General features: G+C 43.4%; 1 protein-coding gene across 1 annotated transcript in view; it reads right to left on the reverse strand.

The window, feature by feature from the left end:
• Positions 1-4,112: 4,112 nt before the first annotated feature.
• LOC128614708 (fatty-acid amide hydrolase 1-like) overlaps positions 4,113-21,202 on the reverse strand; it is a 24,335-nt gene continuing 7,245 nt past the window's right edge. Inside the window, exons 2-15 of the mRNA XM_053636269.1 lie at positions 21,157-21,202; positions 20,688-20,828; positions 19,781-19,914; positions 18,413-18,619; positions 17,029-17,069; positions 16,797-16,921; positions 16,585-16,710; positions 12,156-12,253; positions 11,229-11,328; positions 10,832-10,875; positions 10,173-10,212; positions 7,539-7,647; positions 6,913-7,058; positions 4,113-4,497 (exon numbers count right to left, since the gene is read on the reverse strand). The exon at positions 21,157-21,202 is cut by the window's right edge and continues 68 nt beyond it. Of these exons, the coding sequence (XP_053492244.1) occupies positions 4,360-4,497; positions 6,913-7,058; positions 7,539-7,647; positions 10,173-10,212; positions 10,832-10,875; positions 11,229-11,328; positions 12,156-12,253; positions 16,585-16,710; positions 16,797-16,921; positions 17,029-17,069; positions 18,413-18,619; positions 19,781-19,914; positions 20,688-20,828; positions 21,157-21,202 (1,495 nt within the window). The 3' untranslated portion in view covers positions 4,113-4,359. The remainder of the gene's footprint in view (positions 4,498-6,912; positions 7,059-7,538; positions 7,648-10,172; positions 10,213-10,831; positions 10,876-11,228; positions 11,329-12,155; positions 12,254-16,584; positions 16,711-16,796; positions 16,922-17,028; positions 17,070-18,412; positions 18,620-19,780; positions 19,915-20,687; positions 20,829-21,156) is intronic.

The following is a 21,202-nucleotide window of genomic DNA, read 5'->3' on the forward strand; positions in this document are numbered from 1 at the left end:
TACACAGTGTGAACCAATATGATCCACCCTCGAGCAGTTTATTTTGACTCTGCCTGAATCAATGAGTCACATGTAAGGTTGCCAAGTATTGAGAAGTCAGTTCTTTTCAGGTCAAAGCTGAAAACCGACTTGCATAGATGAACTGTTATTGTTTATATACTGAATTATGCAATGTTACAGAAGCCCTAAGCAGCAGGGGCTCAAATGTAAAATTGCTGCACTGCTTGCTGACCTGGCTTCTTAGTATCATAGAAGATACGACTACATCACCCCGATCTTATCCACACTGCATTGGCTCCCAGTGAAATCTCGCATTGATTAAAAAATACTAATATTGACCTATAAAGCACTAAATGGTCTCGCGCCACAATACCTGAGTGAACTTTTGGTTTTCTTTGATCCACCATGCCTACTTAGATCAAAAAGTGCAGGCAGGGGGAATAACTTTCTCTTATAGAGCCCCACAGTTATGGAACAGCCTTCTAATTAGTGTTCGGGACTCAGACACAGTCTCAGTGTTTAAGTCTAGGCTGAAAACGTATTTGTTTACTCAAGCTTACAATGAGTAGACTTTCTTTTACGCAAAGCATACAGCCTTACCTAACAATCTCTCTCTCTCTTTACCTCCCTCTCCCTCACTCCTTCTGTCGACCCACACATGATTTTAAGGACATGCCAGTGATCCTGATCCTTTCTGCTAAATGAATTGTCTCAAAGTTTTAACTTTCTGTTGGGAAACCATCTGTTCAAAGATGTTGATGACTTCCTCTTTGTCAATAGGAACGTCACTCTCTATCCCAAGTAGCAGCAAGTCTTGAAAAGTGCCTTCGTTATTATTATTCTGTATTACTCTGATATATAATACAGATTGTTATATAGATCCCTTCTGCTCTCCGGACCTGCAGGATCCATCCTGATGCCTTGCCTCTGGATGGAGCTCTCATCAACTGGAGACTACAGTCTGGAGATTGCTGAGGACGGTACCGCTTGAAGTACCATGGAAATGGTTTGGACCTCAATTCTACATGGATGTTCTTGCTGTGGTTGCTGGGACTACGGTTGCTGCGATATCCTTAGGACTGCAATTACCACATGGACTAGTTCAACAATGGACTATTTCAACAAACAGACTTCATATAAAAACCATAATGAACTTTCTTTTACTTTCACACTATCTGTTGTTACCCAGATGAGGATGGGTTCCCTTCTGAGTCTGGTTCCTCTCAAGGTTTCTTCCTCATATCATCTCAAGGAGTTTTTCCTCACCACCGTCACCAACGTCTCGCTCAATAGGGATAAATCCACACACTTAAAATCTCTATCCTGTTTTTATATGTTTCTGTAAAGCTGCTTTGAGACAACGTCCGTTGTTAAAAGAGCTAAATGAATTGTCTCAAAGTTTTAACTTTCTGTTGGGAAACCATCTGTTCAAGATGTTGATGACTTCCTCTTTGTCAATAGGAATGTCACTCTCTATCCCAAGTAGCAGCAAGTCTTGAAAAGTGCCTTCGTTATTATTATTCTGTATTACTCTGATATATAACACAGATTGCCTCTCACTCTGTAACTTTACTGGACTATATGTGTACAGCAAAAAGGCTTGAGCAAAAAGAGCTCACCATGGAGATCATCGAAGAAAGGGAAGAGAAGAAAGACAGAAAAGACTCGAAGAGGAGCTGAAGGATTTGGATCTTGCGGGACTGGAGGAGAAACTGGATCGTGCTCACGCCAAAGCAAAAACTGAAAGGATTGGAGTGAGAACGGCTAACATGCTAGCTCTGAGAGATAGTCAGAGGAGAATTGATAAATGGCATAGGAATATTGATGTTATTGTATGTAAAATGGCTGAGAAATGTAATTAAGATAGAATAAGTGCTTTATGTGATTCTGTGCAGGATAAATGTAAATGAGATGAGCTTGACAGCTTTGCAGAGAAATAGTCAGGGAGTGTCTGTGTGTGTGTGTGTGTGTGTCAGTGTGTGTGCGTCAGCCTGATATTTGAGAAGCCACAGCAGCATGTGTGTACCCACAACAGGTCAGGCACTTTTAATACCTAACCGAGATGGTTAGATACTTGCTTGTTATGCTTAAAATGAAAACCAAGTGTGATAAGTTATCAGATGTACCTAGGAAATGGTACAAAAAGTGCCTGAGCTGAGGTACAAAAAGTGCCTGAGCGGAGGTGCAAAAAATGCCTGAGCTGAGGTACAAAATGTGCCTCGGTTATAGTATAAACACGAGGTGTATGACTGTTAGAATTTTGACCCCATCTTTGGGTTCATTTCACACGGGCAGTTTCGCTGTGGTTGCTGGGACTACGGTTGCTGTGATGGCCTTGGGACTGCAATTACCACATGCAGTTTTACACTCAGGTCTACTTTAGTGAACAGTGGACTAGTTCAACAAACAGACTTCATATAAACACCATAATGAACTTTCCTTTACTTTCACACTATCCGTCGTTACCCAGATGAGGACGGGTTCCCTTCTGAGTCTGGTTCCTCTCAAGGTTTCTTCCTCATATCATCTCAGGGAGTTTTCCCTCACCACCGTCTCACTCAATAGGGATAAATTCACACACTTAAAATCTCCATCCTGTGTTTATATGTTTCTGTAAAGCTGCTTTGAGACAATGTCCATCTCTCGTGTTAATTTGACTTCAGATGCTTTTTACATAATATAATTGTTTATTAATTAATGCTGAGAGGGGCACTTTTAAATAAATTTAGAAAAAGGGCCGGGGTTCGAGCCCCCAGAGCGCCCACCTTCTGCACGTCCCTGCTAAGCGGCCATGCGTTATGAATTTTTGCTTTCTTGTTTTCTCATGATCTTGACATAACAAAGGCTGTTCTCTCAACAAGAATCCAATATGATTCTTACACGTTTGGTTCATCAAGATAATTTGAACTTGATAATTTGAATTTGAACTAACGATGGGTTAACATTAACTACGCGATTCTTATGAATCAATGCGTTAATAACGACCACCTTAAGTATATGTTAAGTGCATTTGTTACACATTTTAACCCAACAGGCTGAGTTGTGGTACTGTGGCGTAAGATCATTCAGACCAATCAGGGAATTTGATTAGGAGCCAATGCAATACGGATAAGATCAGGGTGACATGGGTATATCCTCTGGTTCTAGTAAGGACTCCTGCAGCTGCATTCTGGACTAACAATATTTCTGAGATGAAAGAAGGCGATCCTAGTAATATTATCTACATGAGCTTCAAATGAAAGACTGGAGTCAATAATCACACCAAGGTCTTTTACGTCTACACATGATGAAACTGAAAGGACATCCAGAGTTACTATGTAATCAGAAAGATTACTTCTAGGTGCATGGGGTCCCAGTAGAAGTACCTCCGTCTTGTCGGAAACGAGTAAAAGGAAGTTAAAAAGCATCCACCGTCTAATCTCTTTCACACATACCTTAACTTTATTAAGCTGGGGTCTGTCATCTGACTTTGCTGAAACATACATCTGTGTGTCATCAGCATAACAGTGGAAGCTAATACCATGTTTACGAATAATTTTATCCCAAAGTAGCATCTTCTGTTCAAAAAAAATCACAAAAATACTCTGCTAAGGGAATTTGGCCTATGTGTTACCTCATATTTATACCCCTGTGAAACAGGACATCATGCTTGAACAGTTTCCTGTTCCTAGTCACCCAGGTGTACTAAAAAATGTAAAATATCAATGGGAACATACTTTCATATGAATTCATAGGGGTGCCAATAATTGTTGCACACCTACAGTGCCCTCCACTAATATTGGCACCCTTGGTAAATATGAGCAAAGAAGGCTGTGAAAAATTGTCTTCATTGTTGAACCGTTGGATCTATTGTTAAAAAACAATTGCAAACACAACACCAAAAAAATGTTTGTTAAATATAGGTGTGCAACAACTATTGGCACCCCTATGAATGAGTTCTTCGACACCAACCCTAACTACGTCTTCCTGGAGCCCACTTTGTGCACAGGGGCATTATCACGCTGGAACGGCTTTAAAAGTTTGTCGTTTTAATCTCTAGTAAAATGTCTACATTATAAACAAGGTTATATAATGAGAGATTATTGTGCGAGACTGACAATAAACAGACCCAGTTCCCTTACAACCTTTTGAATTGAAATTATTTATTAAACCTCACTTGAACATCAAAGGATTGGTTTCAAATCATATGACTGGGATACATATATAAATGTAAACTTTGCATTCGTAAATATAAACATTATATCCGTACAATATATTTCCATTATTTGTTAGCCGTTTATAAAAGAAGAGGTTTCTGCTCAAGGATAATGCAATATATATATATATATATATATATATGTGTGTGGAATGGGTGTGCATTTAGTGCTGTGTGTTGGAGCATTTGTTCTCGGCCCAGAGCTTTTCCACTTCTCTCATTAGGCGTAAACACATCTCTTCCTGCCAGGGCAAAGCCACACACTGCACTGCTATCGGCAGACCCACACCGCCTCGTACAGCCTGGAACACACAAACACATGTAGTTATACATTTACAGCAAGCAGTAGACCCCCTTAACTTATACAGAAATGATTTGTAGTCTCTATCCAAAGTTCATCCTCATGCTAGGTCAGGGACTAAGAGTACCATCAGTCTCACAAGTCTATACATACAGGTGCATCATGGGAAAGTTCGTTATTTTCCGTAATTTAATTCAAAAAGTGGAACTTTCATACGTTCTAGATTCATTACACGTAAAGTGAAATATTTCAAGCCTTTTTTTTTTTGGTTGTTTTGTTTTAATCTTAATGATTACGGCTTACAGCTCACAGTATCTCAAAATATTCGAATAAAGAATTTATAATACGGAAATGTCGACCTTGTGAAAAGTATGTGAGTAAGCGAGCTCCATGAAGACACAGTGTGTTAAGCTTGGACTGGAAGAACTCGAGTGTCCTGCAAAGAAACCTGACCTAAAACCCTACTGGGTTTTACACCTTTGGGATGAACTGGACCGCTGACTGCACCCCAGGCCTCCTCATCATATATATCAGTCAGGATTTAGGCCTCATCATAGCACAGAGACAGCGCTGGTTAAAGTAGTAAATGACCCACTACTGACCTCTGATCTGATCAGATGCAGGTTGTGTCTCCTTGCTTGTGTTGCTTGACCTTAGTGCAGCTTTTGATACAACTGACTGAGCATAGCATTCTTTTTGATAGAACCTTATGTTAGTGGACCCTAACCCTTATTTGACCGATCGTTATCAGTTCGTAGATATAAATGGCGAGTTCTCTACGCATACCGAGGTAAAATTTGGTGTTCCGCAAGGTTCTATTTTAGGCCCACTGCATTTTTTTCTCTTCTGTATATATGCTACTTCTGGATCAAATTATTCGTAAACGTGGTATTAGCTTCCACTGTTATGCTGATGATACACAGCGGTATGCTTCGGCAAAGCCAGATGACAGACCCCAGCTTAATAAAGTTAAGGTCTGTGTAAATGAGATTAGACATTGAATTCTGACAAGACAGAAGGACTTCTACTAGGATCACGTGTAGCTAGAAGTAAGCTTTCTGGATCACATAGTAACTCTGGATGGACTTTGTTTCATCATGTGCAGCAGTAAAAGACCTTGGAGTGATTATTGACTCCAGTCTTTCATTTGACGCTCATGTAGATAATATTACCAGGATAGTCTTCTTTCATCTCAGAAATATTGCTAAGATGAGAAATATAATGTCAATACACGATGCAGAAGAAATAGTTCATGCTTTTGTTACATCTAGGTTGGATTATTGTAATGCCTTACTGTCTGGATGTTCCAGTAGGAGCATAAACAAACTCCAGTTAGTCCAGAATGCAGCTGCTAGAGTCCTTACCAGAACCAGAAGATACGACCACATCACCCCGATCTTATCCACACTGCATTGGCTCCTAATCAAATTTCACATGGATTATAAAAATACTACTATTGACCTATAAATGCCTCTAAATGTTTCATGTCTTTTGTTATGCTGCTAATTTCTCAGGTTTTAGTGCGTGTATATATTATATATATATATATATATATATATATATATATATATATATATATATATATATATATATGAATGATTGGGTATTTGTGTTTATTTATTTATGAATGGGTCAGCTGTTATTACTTGTGAGTGGTTTTAACCGGACATTTGGTACTTAATTTCGTTCCAGGTCAAGTACATGTGTTGGAATGACAATAAAAATCCTCGAATCCTTGAATAAAGCACCGAATGTTCTCGTGCCACTGTACCTGAGAGAACTGTTGGTCTTTTATGCCCGGCCACGTGTACCTCGATCAAAAGGTGCAGGCTATTTATTAGCACCTTGAATAGTGAAAGCGATAGCAGCGTTCCAATTAGAGTCCGGCGACTTCCAGTGTTTGTCTATCCTGAAAACATATTTCTCTAGTCACGCCTTTGTGAATCGTTTTCTCATAGGTAAAGGAGCAGATCTATAGGGATCACGGGCATAGAGTGTTTTGGTGAACTGAGGACCCCTCCCACCCCACTCTCACATGTCCAGTCAGGTTTGTTGGAGGTGGAGTGGCTACACACGTAACAATTAGCATGGTGGGGTTTTTTTCTTGACACAGACTTGTACTCGTGTTTAAATGCTGTTTGAAACCGTAGAAATGCTGCCACCTTGTGGGCAAGATTCAGCATTTAACTGCCTGTAAATTGAAAGGTGGACTTCAGCATTAAAACTACAGCATGCAAAATGTAACAAAAAAATAAAAGATCATTAAAAGAAAATAAAAATAAAATACAGCACCGTTATATGGGATCTTATGAGAATATGGCTGGACAATTCTCAGTGAACTGAGTTACAGGCCAACGAGTTCCATGGCCCAAGTTGTAACCTCTACCAGGTAAAATAAACCGTGTATCATGTTCACCTCGACAAAGGTCTTGTCCCAGGCGTCTCCAAAGTATCCTCTGTAGTGTTTCAGCTGATCTTCGTCCTCGGCCGTGACCTCAGTGACAGGAACGACTCCAGCAGGGAAGTTGAGCAAGTTGTACAACGCAGTGTAACTCAGAGCAGCTGCACCACCAGCACACACACACATACAAAATCAGGAATAGTGTCGCAGCGGATCAAATCCATTAGACAACACGCAACTATTCGATCATTAAATATCTGGCCTGATGATTATACAACAAAAAACTATTTACTGTTCTCTAAAAGGTCAAATTACAGTTCAGTGTTTAGGTTTGCACATCATGGCCTAATATTCTAATCAGTACAACTTGCTGATGGTCTAACGCCGCCTGACACTCCTAGTCTGATTAGCCCCGCCCAATCTCGCCTGAAATTCTGTCGAGGTGAACGTAGACAGTGGAAGGTTATTACACTGAGACCCAACGTTAACTGAATTCACATTTTCAGCATTTATGTAAGGTATTAAAACATGACCGGGTGTGCTGTTATAGGAAAATAATCAACAACAATATCATCTGTACGATGAAGCAGAGTTACAGGTACTACCCTGAGCACCAAACAAGGAAGAAATCTATACGTTACAGCTTTGTTTTCCGGCGTAGTTGAAGTTGTAGGCCGGGCCCAGCATGGGGCAGAGCAGAACGTCCAGCTCCAGCTTCCTCCACTCAGCTACCGTCTCATGGATATATACCTACAAACATGAACAACATGCCTATAATGTTTCCTGCATCATTAATGAAAACCCTCTGGGTCATGCAGTTATAGGAAAATAATCAATCAATCAATCAATCGATTGGGAAACTGGCGCTTCTCGCTTTCTGCCATTCTGACTTTTCTGAGCCAATTATCGGATCACATGATTTGCTGAGGCAAAGTCACATGACTTTTTGGATGCGCATCGAGGAATTTATTCAGTAAATGGTGTTACAACCCCAATTCCGAAAAAGTTGGGACAGGATGGAAAATGCTAATAAAAACAAAGAGGAGTGATTTGTAAATGTGCTTTGACTTGTTTTTTTTTTTTAAACATATAAAGACAAGGTATTTGATGTTTTATCTAATCAACTGCATAGTTTTTTTTTGTTTTTTGTTTTTTTAAAGGTAATCGTTTATTTTGAAATTGATGCATGCAACACGTTCCAAAAACATTGGGACAGGGACAATTTAGGGCTAATAGTGATGTGACGAGTTGAAAAGGTGAGGTAATCGTCTAACCATAGTATATAAGGAGCCTCCAAAAAGCGCCTAGTCCTTCAGAGCACGGACGGGTCGAGGCTCGGCGATCGGCCAACTGATGCGCCAGCGAATAATCCAACACTTTGAGAACATTCCCCAAAGACATATTGGTAGGATTTGGGGTATTTCACCTTCTACAGCACACAATATAATTAAAAGATTCAAGGAATCCAGTCAAATCATGGTGCGTAAAGGGCGAGGACGAAAACCGCTTCTGAATGCGTGTGATCTCCTTTCCCTCGAGAGTCATAAGTGTGTAATGGAGATCCTGACATGGGCTCGGGAATACTTTGGTAAACCTGTGTCAGTCGACACCATTCGCCGCTGCATCTACAGATGCAAGTTAAGGCTTTACTCTGCAAAGCAGAAGCCGCAGATCAACACTGCCCAGAAGCTCCACCCACTTCTCTGGGCTCGGTCGCATCCGAGATGGACAGTAGCACAGTGGAAATATATTTTGTGGTCCGCCGAGTCGACATTTCAAATAGTTTTTGGACAAAACAGCCGTCGTGTTCTCCGGGCCAAAGAGGAAATCCGAGCTGTTATCAGCGTCAGGTCCATAATCCAGCGTCTGTCATGGTATGTGGGTGTGTCGGTGTCCATGGCATGGGTAATTTGCACATCTGTGAGGGCAGCATTCATGCAGAAAGATATGTACACATTTTGGAACAACATACACTGCCACCCAGAGCAGGACAAACAACATTCTGCCCGGATTACAAGCGCATGGTTGTGTGAACAGAGAATGCGGGTTCTAGCATGGCCTGCTGCAGTCCTGACCAGTCTTCCATTGAGCACGTGTGGTGCATTATAAAGCGCAAAATAAGGCAACAAAGGCCCTGTACAGCTGCGCAGCTGAAGAAATGCATAATGGATGAATGGGGGAAAATTCTGCTTGCTAAACTTAACCAACTGGTGTCTTTACTCAGCGTCCAAACGCTTAATAAGTGTTATGAAAAGAAAAGGTTTTGTTACACAGCAGTAAACAGTCGACTGTCCCAACTTTTTTGGAGTGTGTTCCAGTCATCAGATTTGAAATGAGTGTATATTTTCAAAAATAAATTTAATTCACAAAGTAAAACATCAAATAACGTGTTAATAATGTAAGGCTGGTGCCAAGATATCTGAACCTGGACAGAACTGCTCTCTGAGGACAAAGGACTCTTATGAGAATTAACACTAAAACTCCCTCCCACAGAATTAGCATCTTCATCTGAGGCAACCCAGCACACTGAGCGGAGACTGGAAGATCAAACCTCACCACATTGCTTCCTTCTCCTCCCCCCCTCCCCACTCTTCTTCCATTCTCTCTCTCTGTGCTGAGATCACCTTAAACTCATCCAAGGTCTATATGCATTACATAACCTATTTAATGTAACTAAGAAGTTGACTATACATGTTTACTATCATTCAAAAGGTCTCGCAAAAGGTCAAATACGGTTTAAATAAGACACACCCTTCCACAGACATCAACGCAATCCCACATTCCTGTTCTAATCCCAAACACCACAATTTGGTGGACCTACAGAGCATCTGTGTATTTAGCTGAGAGCTCTCTAAGATTCAGAGGATCTTCTGTAGTATTATTATGTTTGAATGTGATTGGTAATGTTGAGTAACGCTGAATGGAATTCTTTCTTCTTAGTATTGGATTTGGACATGTCCATATCTGGTTAATAAATTGTTACGTTTGAATATTTATTCTGATCTTCCCTGAAATTATTGTCTCTAGTAGATTACGTTAAGTCCTTGTTACCACAAATCTGCGACCAGGTTAGTACAGACTAAAATCCAGGTTTAGGTATAGCACTGGGGCAAGCTGAGTGAGTTTTTAGAGTCCAGGCTAACGACTTGGCTTTAGTTAAGTGTAAGTTCCGTAGTGTTGATCGACCGATCTAAATAGGGTGAGCTTCATATATGTGTGTATTATATATATATATATATATATAAGTTTCACAACGATTAGATTCACACCCGTACCTGGACCTCATTGTGCTGCTTCCACAGTTCTTCTACACCACTGCAAAGTAAAAGAAGATGAACCATTTAAGCAAATCATCCATTTTCCCAAAAGGTCTTTAAAGCAGAAAACAGAAGTAACTACCAGACTAAGCGCACATCGTTCCAATCAGATCACTTACAATCCAATTACTCCAAAGGGATAAACAACTAACAAAACAAAACGCTGTAGATAAGAGCGTTCGTCATGTTTACTACTCAGGCATAATTGAAGGATTTAGGAAACACAGCTTTTCAGCGTTTGCCCCACACACACACACACACACACACACACACACACACACACATCTATACGACTCAGCGATCCTAAGCATGACACCGCACTTTCATTTCTGATCTCGAGACCCATCCTATATTGCTATATTTTTCAATTGAAAAACTAATAAGCTTTAAAATGATGAACTGAAGAACTTAAAGAGGAAAAAAAATAAAAAAATACACCTTGCAAATACAATAAAGTATCGATCGAATAAACTTCACCATACAAAATCTCTTTAAATGTACACTTTAAATGAAATGAGATACAATTAGTTCTTCATCCAGTCCATTATTTCTTTGCTGGTGTCGCTCCAGTACCGATACCGGGTGTCATTTTATAAGAGATGTACTTTCAGTCTTACCCGACACCACAGACAGCGTGTATAAACGCAGCCATGCGTGGATACTAAGACGAAAGAGACACAAAAAATATATATTAATAATCAAGCTTTCAAGACGACCACAAATTAGTTAACGCTAAAATTTCAAAATGCTGCAGCTCATGTCCTTACTAGGAAACTCTCATGTTATCCAGTTTACAATAAAAACGAAGCAACACTAACTTTTGAAAATGAAAAACTTTTTTTTTTTCCTCTAGAGATTAGCTAGACAGATTAGCTGCTAATAAAGCAACAATAACACATTCAAATGAGAATATAGTCATATAAAATCGACATAAAAATCAATCTCTCAACACCTTCGCTATATATTGCTGCCTATCTGTGCTGTACATGAAATAAACAAGTCGAATAATCTCACGATGGGTCTGAGGAGCAGCGACACCAGCCTCTTCCCAAACAGAGGATACGCACAGTACAAGACCTGATGCTTCATAGTTGGATCGACCGGGCCTTTCTTACTGAAAAAGGACACACACACACACACACACACACACACACACACACACACACACACATACACACAGGGTCAGGAGGGTTTATTTAGAAATGTTCAAAAATAACATTCAAAAAAAATATATATATCATCAGTAACGTAATCCAAGTATCGCAATATGAAAATAATGTAATCTGATTACTTTTGGATTACTTCAAGGCCACATGTGTAAATAAAGTCAAGAGTAACATTACATCACAAAAGCTAGGGCGAACATGTTCTGTTATGTTCTGAACATATCAGATGCCACGAGTGTACCTTCTGAAATCATTCACTCATTTGAATGGCCGTGTAATACGAAGCAATGCAATAATATGAAATTAAACACGACCTTATATGGCCATGGGCGTTGTTACGACTCAGGACAGCTGTCGTTTGCTGTTATTCTGAAGCGACTGTTTGACGCCGTACACGACAACGCTTCGCAGTACGCTAACGGTTGAGAGGCAGGAATTTGGCCAATAATTGCTGCAAGGATTTTATAAATCGACCAATCGGTGTGCAGGAAGGCGGGAATTACAGAGAGGGGGTAAAGCAATGCAAATATGCGCACACATGACGCCGTATTAGACCATAAACACATCATAATGAAACCAAAGCCGGGTCCCGGGAAAAGGAGGACGTGTGGTCACCCTAACAGGTTGCTCACGTGAGCCACAATTACCAGGTTTTTTTTTTTGGTATCCTGATTACTGTACTCCGTTCCTCCCCGAGCCTGAGCGCACATTACAGGATCGTGTAACAGTGGCTAGAACACGAATAACAGAATGGCAGAGAGAAGATCTGACTCACAAGTGCTGCAGGAGTGTGGCGCCGCCGTCTGCAAAGTTTCCCCTCACAACAAACTCATGGAAGGCGGTGAATGTCCTGAGAGGGTTAAACGGAATCAGCTACAGCGGAGAGAGCGAGAGGAGGATACACAGGAGTTTACACACACGTACTGTACACACAAATACACACACACACACACACACAAACACACACACACACACACACAGACTACATAAATACAGATACTTACATATTTACAATGTACATGTTGGTCAAAAAAGACATTCAAATGATAGTTTTCAGTAGTTTCCTAGTTTCCTGTTTCCATAGTCTCTAGTTTCCTGTTTCCATAGTTTCCTCTCTCACTAGTTTCCTGTCTCCATAGTTTCCTGTCTCACTAGTTTCCTGTTTCCATAGTTTCCCGTTTCCATAGTTTCCTATTTCACTAGTTTCCTTTTTCCATAGTTTCCTGTTTCCTGTTTCTAGACTTTCCTGTTTCTAGACTTTCCTGTTTCTAGACTTTCCTGTTTCTAGACTTTCCTGTTTCTATACTTTCCTGTTTCTATACTTTCCTGTTTCCATAGTATGCTGTTTCCTGTTCCAGAAACATAAACAAACACACGTGTCCAAATGTCACTACTGTCAACAACGGAAGAGCAGGTGCTCGCGCATTCGCGCTTAGAGCATGCTGCTTCAAGGGGAAATCGTGATAGAACCCCCCCCCCAAGGGCACTCCTCCCGGAGTGCCATGAAACATCCATCTCCATTGGCGGCCCCGGCCCCCTGGGCAGAATGTCCCAAGCAGAGCCAGGAGACCGCACGGCATTCTTGACGAAACAAAAAAGCAGGGCGATGTACACGGCAGAGCAGGGAAGCAGAGCGACGTCCTCGGCGGAGCATGAAAGCAGAGCGACGTCCTCGGCGGAGCATGAAGGCAGAGCGACGACCACAGCCGGGCAGGCAGGCTCAACAGAGCAGGGGAGCAGGGCGACGTCCTCATCAGAGCATGAAAGCGGAGTGACGTCCTCGACGGAGCAGGAAAGCGGAGCGACGTCCTCGGCGGAACATGAAGACAGAGCGACGTCCTCGACGGAGCAGGAAAGCAGAGCGACGTCCTCGGCTGAACAGGGGAACAGAGAGCTGTACTCAGCAGAGCAGGGAAGCAGGGCGACATCCTCGTCAGAGCATGAAAGCGGAGCGACGTCCCCGGCTGACCAGGTAGGCAGAGCAACAGAGTGATGACCACAGCTGGGCAGGAAAGCGGAGCGACGTCCTCATCGGAGCAGGGAAGCAGAGCGACTTCCTCGGGGGAGCAGGGAGGCTGAGCGACGTCCACAGCTGAGCAGGGAGGCTGAGCGACGTCCACAGCTGAGCAGGGAGGCTGAGCGACGTCCACAGCTGAGCAGGGAGGCTGAGCGACGACCTCAGCTGAGCAGGGAGGCTGAGCGACGACCTCAGCTGAGCAGGGAGGCTGAGCGACATCCACAGCGGAGCCTGCAAGCTGAACTTGGCTGGTCATGTCAGCAGACTGGGATGTGAGCAAAGCTTGGTTGTCCCCATCAGCTGACTTGGGCGTGAACATAACTTGGTTGGTTAGGTCATCAGACGGGAACATGAGCAGAGCTTGGTTGTTTGTTTCAACAGACACTTGGTTGTGCATGTCAGCAGACATGGACGTGAGCAGAGCTTGGTTGTCCGTGTCAACAGACTCGGGCGTGAGCAGAACTTGGCTGTCCTTGCCGGCGGACTCCGGCGTGAGCAGAACTTGGCTGTCAGTGTCGGCAGACTCGGGCGTGAGCGGGGCTTGGTCGGCCGAGTCGGCTGACTCGGACGTGAGCAGGGCTTGGTCGGCCGTGTCGGCGGACTCGGACGTGAGCAGGGCTTGGTCGGCCGTGTCGGCGGACTCGGACGTGAGCAGGGCTTGGTCGGCCGTGTCGGCGGACTCGGACGTGAGCAGGGCTTGGCTGTACATGTTAGTAGACTCGGGCTTGAGCAGAACGTGGTCGGCCGTGTCAGTAGACTCGGGCTTGAGCAGAACTTGGCTGTGCGTGTCAGCAGACTCGGGCATGAGCAGAACTTGGGCGACCAGGTCGGTAGACTCGGGCTTGAGCAGAACGTGGTCGGCCGTGTCGGTAGGCTTGGGCTTGAGCAGAACGTGGTCGGCCGTGTCGGTAGACTTGGGCGTGAGCAAGGCTTGGTTGTCCAGGTTAACAGACACTTGGAATAGTAACTGGGCTTTGCAGTGGATCTGTGGAGCTGAGACCCCCTCCTGCACCTCAGGCTGGAGCTCTGGGGCTGGGGCCTCCCTGTTGACTTCCGGCTGGAGGTCGGCAGGTGAGCCCACCTCGTGGGTCTCAGGTTCGAGCTCTAAGGTCGCCAGGTTAACCTCCGGCTGGGGCTCGGGTCTCCGTGCTGAGACCTCCGACGGGAGCTCCGAAGTCACCCTGTTGACCCCAGGCTGGATCTCTGCACGGGCTCTCCGGTGGAGTTTCTTATGCTCCCGCCAGCTGCTCTTGAAGCATTCATGAGAGCAGTAGAATGCTTCCGGGAAACCCAGTTTTTTGCAGGTAGGGCATTGTAGCTTGGTCTCCCTCCTGCAGCCCTCAGACATGCATGTCGGTGCCACCTCCACCACGTTCGCTGGAACCTGAAGCAGATCGGTGGAGGCTGACCTGTCAATCCCCTCATAATAGAGGTTAAATAGCAGGTCCGGCTGGGGTTGTCCATTGACTCTCCATCCCAGTAAATCCAGGCCGTGAAGCTGCCCTGGCTACGTGAACTCCTCCATAAAAAGTTCTGCAAACTGAGTGACATCCTGGAGGGCAGAGGACCCAGTGCTCACCAGCTGCTCCGCCCAGTCACGGGCCGGACCGCAAGACCTAGACACCAAGAATCCGATCCTCTGTCTTTTAGTAGGCTTGGGAAACGCCAGGCTGCAGAAATATTCCTGGCAGCTGAAGAGGAACTCCAGCAGGTAGCTCCCCAATCCCGCTGTCTCTGGCGGCAGTTCAACGGCGTACCATTGAGGGAACTGCATGGACAAGATATGCGGCCAGTAATCTGAACGTTTCCCGATAAGGTATTGTCCTGTTACTTCCATTGTAGTGTGATGTCTCTCTCGTCCTCATGCTGCATCCATGGTATGGCGGAATATTCCGTCACGTCTCATGACGTGAGGAAGTTCAGACGGATGCAAGCGCAGTATGAACAGGTTTTATTTAGGAGAGAGACAGGCAGATAAATCCAAAACGTGATCCAAAACGTAATCCACAAACATGCAAGAGGTCAGGCGATCGGCAAACAGGCATACACGGGGCAAGGCAGGATTCAAGGTCGTGGTCACAGAAAACAGGGTCGAGACACAAAACATGAAACAAACAATGACTATGAACTGGGAGCGGAGAAACCAGCGTGAACTAAACAAACAAATCGAAACATGAAACATGACATGAACTAAGACTGGTTATCTATCGTAAGGACTCTTAACTAATCTACAATACTATATCTTATCTATTCTAATATTCCGCGTTGTGTGCTGGGAGGCGGGCCGTATATAAGCGGACATGATCAGTGTCGTAAATGCTCACAGCTGAGGGCGATTCAGACACATGTGAAAATCCCAGCCAATGACAGAACAGGGAGGAGACATGACAGAAACATAAACAAACACACGTGTCCAAATGTCACTACTGTCAACAACGGAAAAGCAGGTGCTCGCGCATTAGTGCTTAGAGCACGCTGCTTAAAGGGGAAATCGTGACACCATGGTTTCCTGTCTCACTAGTTTCTAGTTTCCTGTCTCACTAGTTTCTTGTTCCCTGTTTCCATAGTTTCCTGTTTCTATAGTTTCCTGTTTCCATAGTTTCCTGTTTCCATAGTTTCCTGTTTCCATAGTTTCTAGTTTCCCTTTTCAATAGTTTCCTGTTTCCGTAGTTTCCTGTCTACATAGTTTCTAGTTTTCTGTCTCAAGTTTCCTGTTTCCATAGTTTCCTGTCTCACTGGTTTCCTGTTTCCATAGTTTCCTGTTTCCATAGTTTCCTGTCTCACTAGTTTCCTGTTTCCACAGTTTCCTGTTTCCACAGTTTCCTGTTTCCTGTCTCACTAGTTTCCTGTTTCCATAGTTTCCTGTCTCACTAGTTTCCTGTTTCCACAGTTTCCTGTTTCCACAGTTTCCTGTTTCCAGTTTCCACAGTTTCCTGTCTAACTAGTTTCTAGTTTCATGTCTTCATCATTCCCATCTCTGTAGTTTCCCGTCACTAGTTTTCCAGTCTCCCTAGTCTTAGTGTCTAGTCTTGTTTCCGGTTTTCTTCACGTTTGCCTTGCATTATTGTATCATCTGTAATCAGTCCTGCTATGGATTCTAAAATCACTTGTTTATAAAGCCCCAAGTGTCTACATCCCCCCAGCTTCGGGCTCCAATATGATACACGTGAGACTCGAGCACTGATACCGTGTGTCCTGCTTTTTCCAGGAGCTCTTTGGTCTCTAGTAGAGCTCTGCTCATGCTTGGAGACGGCTGAAAGTACCCGTCGTTCTCATAGTAACCGATCCTCAGGGGCTCCGAGCTCTCGTACACCTGGTAAAAGGAAAAAAATAATGTGATTAAGTATCAAGAGACACGACATGCAATACTGCTGCACTGAAGCGGACTGCGTTCGGTACCTGCTGGTTGAACGGTATTGGAGGAACCGTAGGGTCCAGAGTGAACATGTCTGGGCAGAGTAAAGCTCTCATACACAGAGCCAGACTCTCAACATCACGGGCCATGGGACCAACGGCCGTCAGGGCTGGAAACAAACATTTATTCCAAAGTTACTGCATTTTCCACATTTGTCAGTTAGTTTAGAAACCTGTCAGAAAATGCTTGTGATTTGCTGATGCAATGCTTCTTTACCAGTCTTCCCGCCTTTTGCACACGAGTTGAGTCCATGCACACTATAAAACAAAACAATTTTTAAAAAACACACACAAATCATAGTGTTATTAAATACTGTTTGCGTTACATTATCCTCACACAACTTAATAGCGATTAATGACTTTGTAACAACACTCTTACGATTATATATTGCTGGGAAGCAGGTTCACTCTGCGTCATCGCTTCTTATGTGCTCTGCATCTGATATCATAAACACCACTGTCATGGTCATGTCATCGCAAGCCAGCGACTCCATTTCCCAGAATACCCCACTAACTACAAACGCTGCCGAAGACAACTACGCTTCCCGTACGCTCACACGAACACGTTCACCGTCTCCAGAGTTCTACTTAGAGACACCTGTTCCCAATCACAATCAGTACGTTTACACGGACAGCAGTAATCTCATTATAGACCTTATTCTGAATAAGACGTATAATATTCTGATTAAGGTGTTTACATGAGTTGCTTTTAAAATATTCCTTCCATGTTCCCGTTTTACGTGTTATAGACCGTAGATGGATTAACGTCACACGCCATTACGTCCCCACGCCACACCGTCCGACGTTCCCTCCAGAATTTCACGTATCAACATACAGTCGGTCTTCGTTATGGAACCATATACAGTTTTGGGTGTTTTTATTTTTCATTTTATGAAAGCTTTGAGTGCAGTTAATTATTTGTCACGCTGTATGTGCTAATAGACGACTGCTTGAAGCCGTGGGCTGCGTCCCAAACCGCGTACTTACCGAAATACATCTATTTCACTTCCTACTTTATACTGTAGTAGATAAGTACACGGTTTGGGACGCAGCCGTGCTCTCTTGTTTGCCGTCAAACGGTCGAGCGCTGCCGTGTGTGTACGTGTCCTGTCACACAATGCGAAAACTCTCACACGACGTTAATAGTGTGATTAAGGTGTGTACATGTCTGTAACGCACGTCGATAATGCGACTAAAACAGGAATACTCCACACGTCTTAATTCCATTTGTGTTTACTACGAGTATGACTTTAATCGGATTAAGGTCATCGATAATCTCCGTTTACATGCGAGTTTCTTAATCAGAGTATCGTCTTAATCGGGTTCATATCGGATTATCGTTGTCTGTGTAAACGTACTGAATGTCTTTTGTCTCCGTCGTTAGCAAGCCGTCACACTGTGTTTGTTTGTCTGGTTTTGACATCGTTCATGTTCGCAACCTCGTCTCTTCGCCTTGCTTAGTTTGGACTTTTTGCCTGATCGATTGACCCTTGCCAAACAAACAAACAAACAAACAAACAAACAAAACAATAAATCTAAAACTAGCCTTTCTAAAAGTGCACGTGTGTGTTAACTGGTTTACGCATGAAATATAAAAACACCTTATCCGGTTGTTTGTGGGTTTTAAGGCGCAGATGCCACAGAAGGCTGCCGGGATGCGGATACTTCCTCCGATGTCGCTTCCCAGACCCAGAATAGATCCTCCTCCAGCGATCAGAGCACCCTCGCCTCCTGAAGAGCCGCCGCACGTCTTCTCGACGTTGCAGGGGTTCACCGTCCTCCCGTATATGGGGTTACTACATTCATAGCTACAATAAATAAAAATAAGCAAGCATAGTTTCACGTTATATTAATAACACAAGAATGCATGTTAAACGCAACGCGTTGAATAACGGACACACGCGTCTATACGAACAGCTCGTTTCCGTAGTCACGACTCAAGTCTTTTCTCGAATCTGATTGGTCAGAATACACATGGCGTTCGAATAAACTATCGTTTCTATAATAAACAGCTCATTCACAGGGACTTGTATGACGGAGACTCCACATAATCTAACGCCATAATCTAAAGTCTAACAAAGTCTCTAAGGAGGAGGGAGTGCAGCTGGAAGCGCAGGACGGAGAGAGAGAGAGAGAGAGAGAGAGAGAGATAAGGAGCAGCTTGAAGTGCCAGAGTGAGAGAGAGAGAGAGAGAGAGAGAGAGAGAGAGAGAGAGAGAGAGAGAGAGATAAGGAGCAGCTGGAAGAGCCGGAGTGAGAAAGAGAGAGAGTGAGAGAGAGAGAGAGAGAATGAGAGAGAGTGAGAGAGAGAGAATGAGAGAGAGTGAGAGAGAGAGAGGGATAAGGAGCAGCTGGAAGCGCCGGAGTGAGAGAGAGAGAGAGAGAGAGAGAGATAAGGAGCAGCTGGAAGCGCCGGAGAGAGAGAGAGAGAGAGAGAGAGAGATAAGGAGCAGCTGGAAGTGCCGAAGTGAGAGTGAAAGAGATATGCTTTGTTTTATGCTTGTGTGTTATGTAATATTGGAGTTATATTGATTATTAAACTATATGTTTACGATGGGCCGGTTCCCGCCTCCTCCTCGCCCGTTGTGAAGTTTGTTACAGTGTTGTTGTCTAACAATAAAAAGTAAAAAAAAATTGCTGATGTGGTAAATTTATCAGTTTATGTAACGTTTACGGAAGGATTCTCTGCTGTCCGTACTTTAAACGTTTCCCAGTTTTCAGGACAGACTTCCAGCACATTATACCTAACTATAAACCACCACAAAGTCCAATGTGTAGTTCATTAATAAATTAAAGACGTGTCATCGTTGGTTTTGTAAACTGCTGTGGTATGAGCGGAATAACACACTTCGCACCGTGCCGTTACACGAAAATAATACCAATAACAGTGCTTGTCCAGTCGGTACAGTGTCTCCGCTGTACTTTGTTGCTGACCGAGTGTGTGAGTGTGTTTTGTAGAGCGTTTCTTACTTGAGGAGACCCTGTGGGATGTTGGTTTTGATGAAGGGGATCGCACCCTGCTTCTTCAGTACCGAGACCAGCACACTGTCCTTAACGGCAGGATCATCCAACTTAGTCAACACGCCACAGGTAGAGTCGTAGCCCTACACTCACACACACACACGAATAAAAACACAAATAAAAGAAACTTTTTATGATTTGTGTGCTTGCTTTAGAGCCAGCTTTCTTTCTTTTTTTTATTCTGGTGTAGCAGCATATACATATATACACATATACAGCGCTTATTTCAAATCAGAAAAAAAAAATGAAACACTTTATACAATTTGCGGGGAGGTATAGTGTGCGTATGATAGTCCGTACTGAAGGGTGGACCTTGAGGGTTCTTATTCTGTTGTAGAGACAGTGGGATGGATTAGTGCCTATGGAATGGGCAGCTCGCACATCTGGAAATGCCCCATCAATGCTGAAAGGTTTTTACAGGTTTTAGAGCAACATACTGTACGCTTCCATCCCACCTTTACTTCTGAGAGACTCCGCCTCTCTAAGATATTCTTTTTTATCCCCAATCATCTTACTGACCTGTTGCCAAATAACCAAATTAGTTGCAAAATCTTCCTCCAGCTGTTTCTTCTTACTATTCAACACTCCAGCCATTTGTTGTCCCCCAGTCCTGACTTTTTTTGAGACGCATTGCGGCCATCGAATTCAAAATGACCGGATAGTTTGTTTTTTTTCCTTAAAACGGTACATTTCCTCAGTTTACACATTTGATATGTTTTCTATCTTCTATCGTGAATAACATGCGTGTTTATGAGATTCGCAAATCGTTGCATTCTGTTTTTATTGACGTTTCACACAGCGTCCCAACTTTTTTGGAATCGGGGTTGTAGATAGAATAGAATGTGCCCCGCCATACCTCATAATCCAGATTGTCCTTGATGCTGATGGGAATGCCGTAGAGGAGGCCGTCTCTGTGCGACTCGATGTCCTCCAGTTGTTTCAGACTCTCCGTGAGGACAGCGGTGCTACAGTTCACTTTCCTGTTCGCCTCCAGAGCCTTTAGGGCACAGGACAAGCTGATTATGCAGTAGATAATTATTTGTACAGTAGTGTAAATAAAAGAACTGTATGAGATGTGTTTGTACACTAAATATAATATTAATTTTGGACTATTTACACAGAACATATGTTTCAAAGGAAACCAAACAAACAGCATAAATTGTTACAGGACCGATGTTTCCTGATTTCCAGATGTTTCTAACTAAAGACATGATAACTAAAGCACAGGACAGTTACAGTAACATCATGATAATATGGTTAGAGGTCTGGGAGCATGTGCGAGTGTGTGATCAGTCTCCGAATGTGTGAAAGCGAGTGCACTGAACTTTTTCCATGTAGGCGTGGAGAACAGCGTCTGGCTGCAGAGATCCA

This window comes from Ictalurus furcatus, chromosome 11, assembly GCF_023375685.1.
Source record: "Ictalurus furcatus strain D&B chromosome 11, Billie_1.0, whole genome shotgun sequence".
NCBI classification, from domain to species: domain Eukaryota; kingdom Metazoa; phylum Chordata; class Actinopteri; order Siluriformes; family Ictaluridae; genus Ictalurus; species Ictalurus furcatus.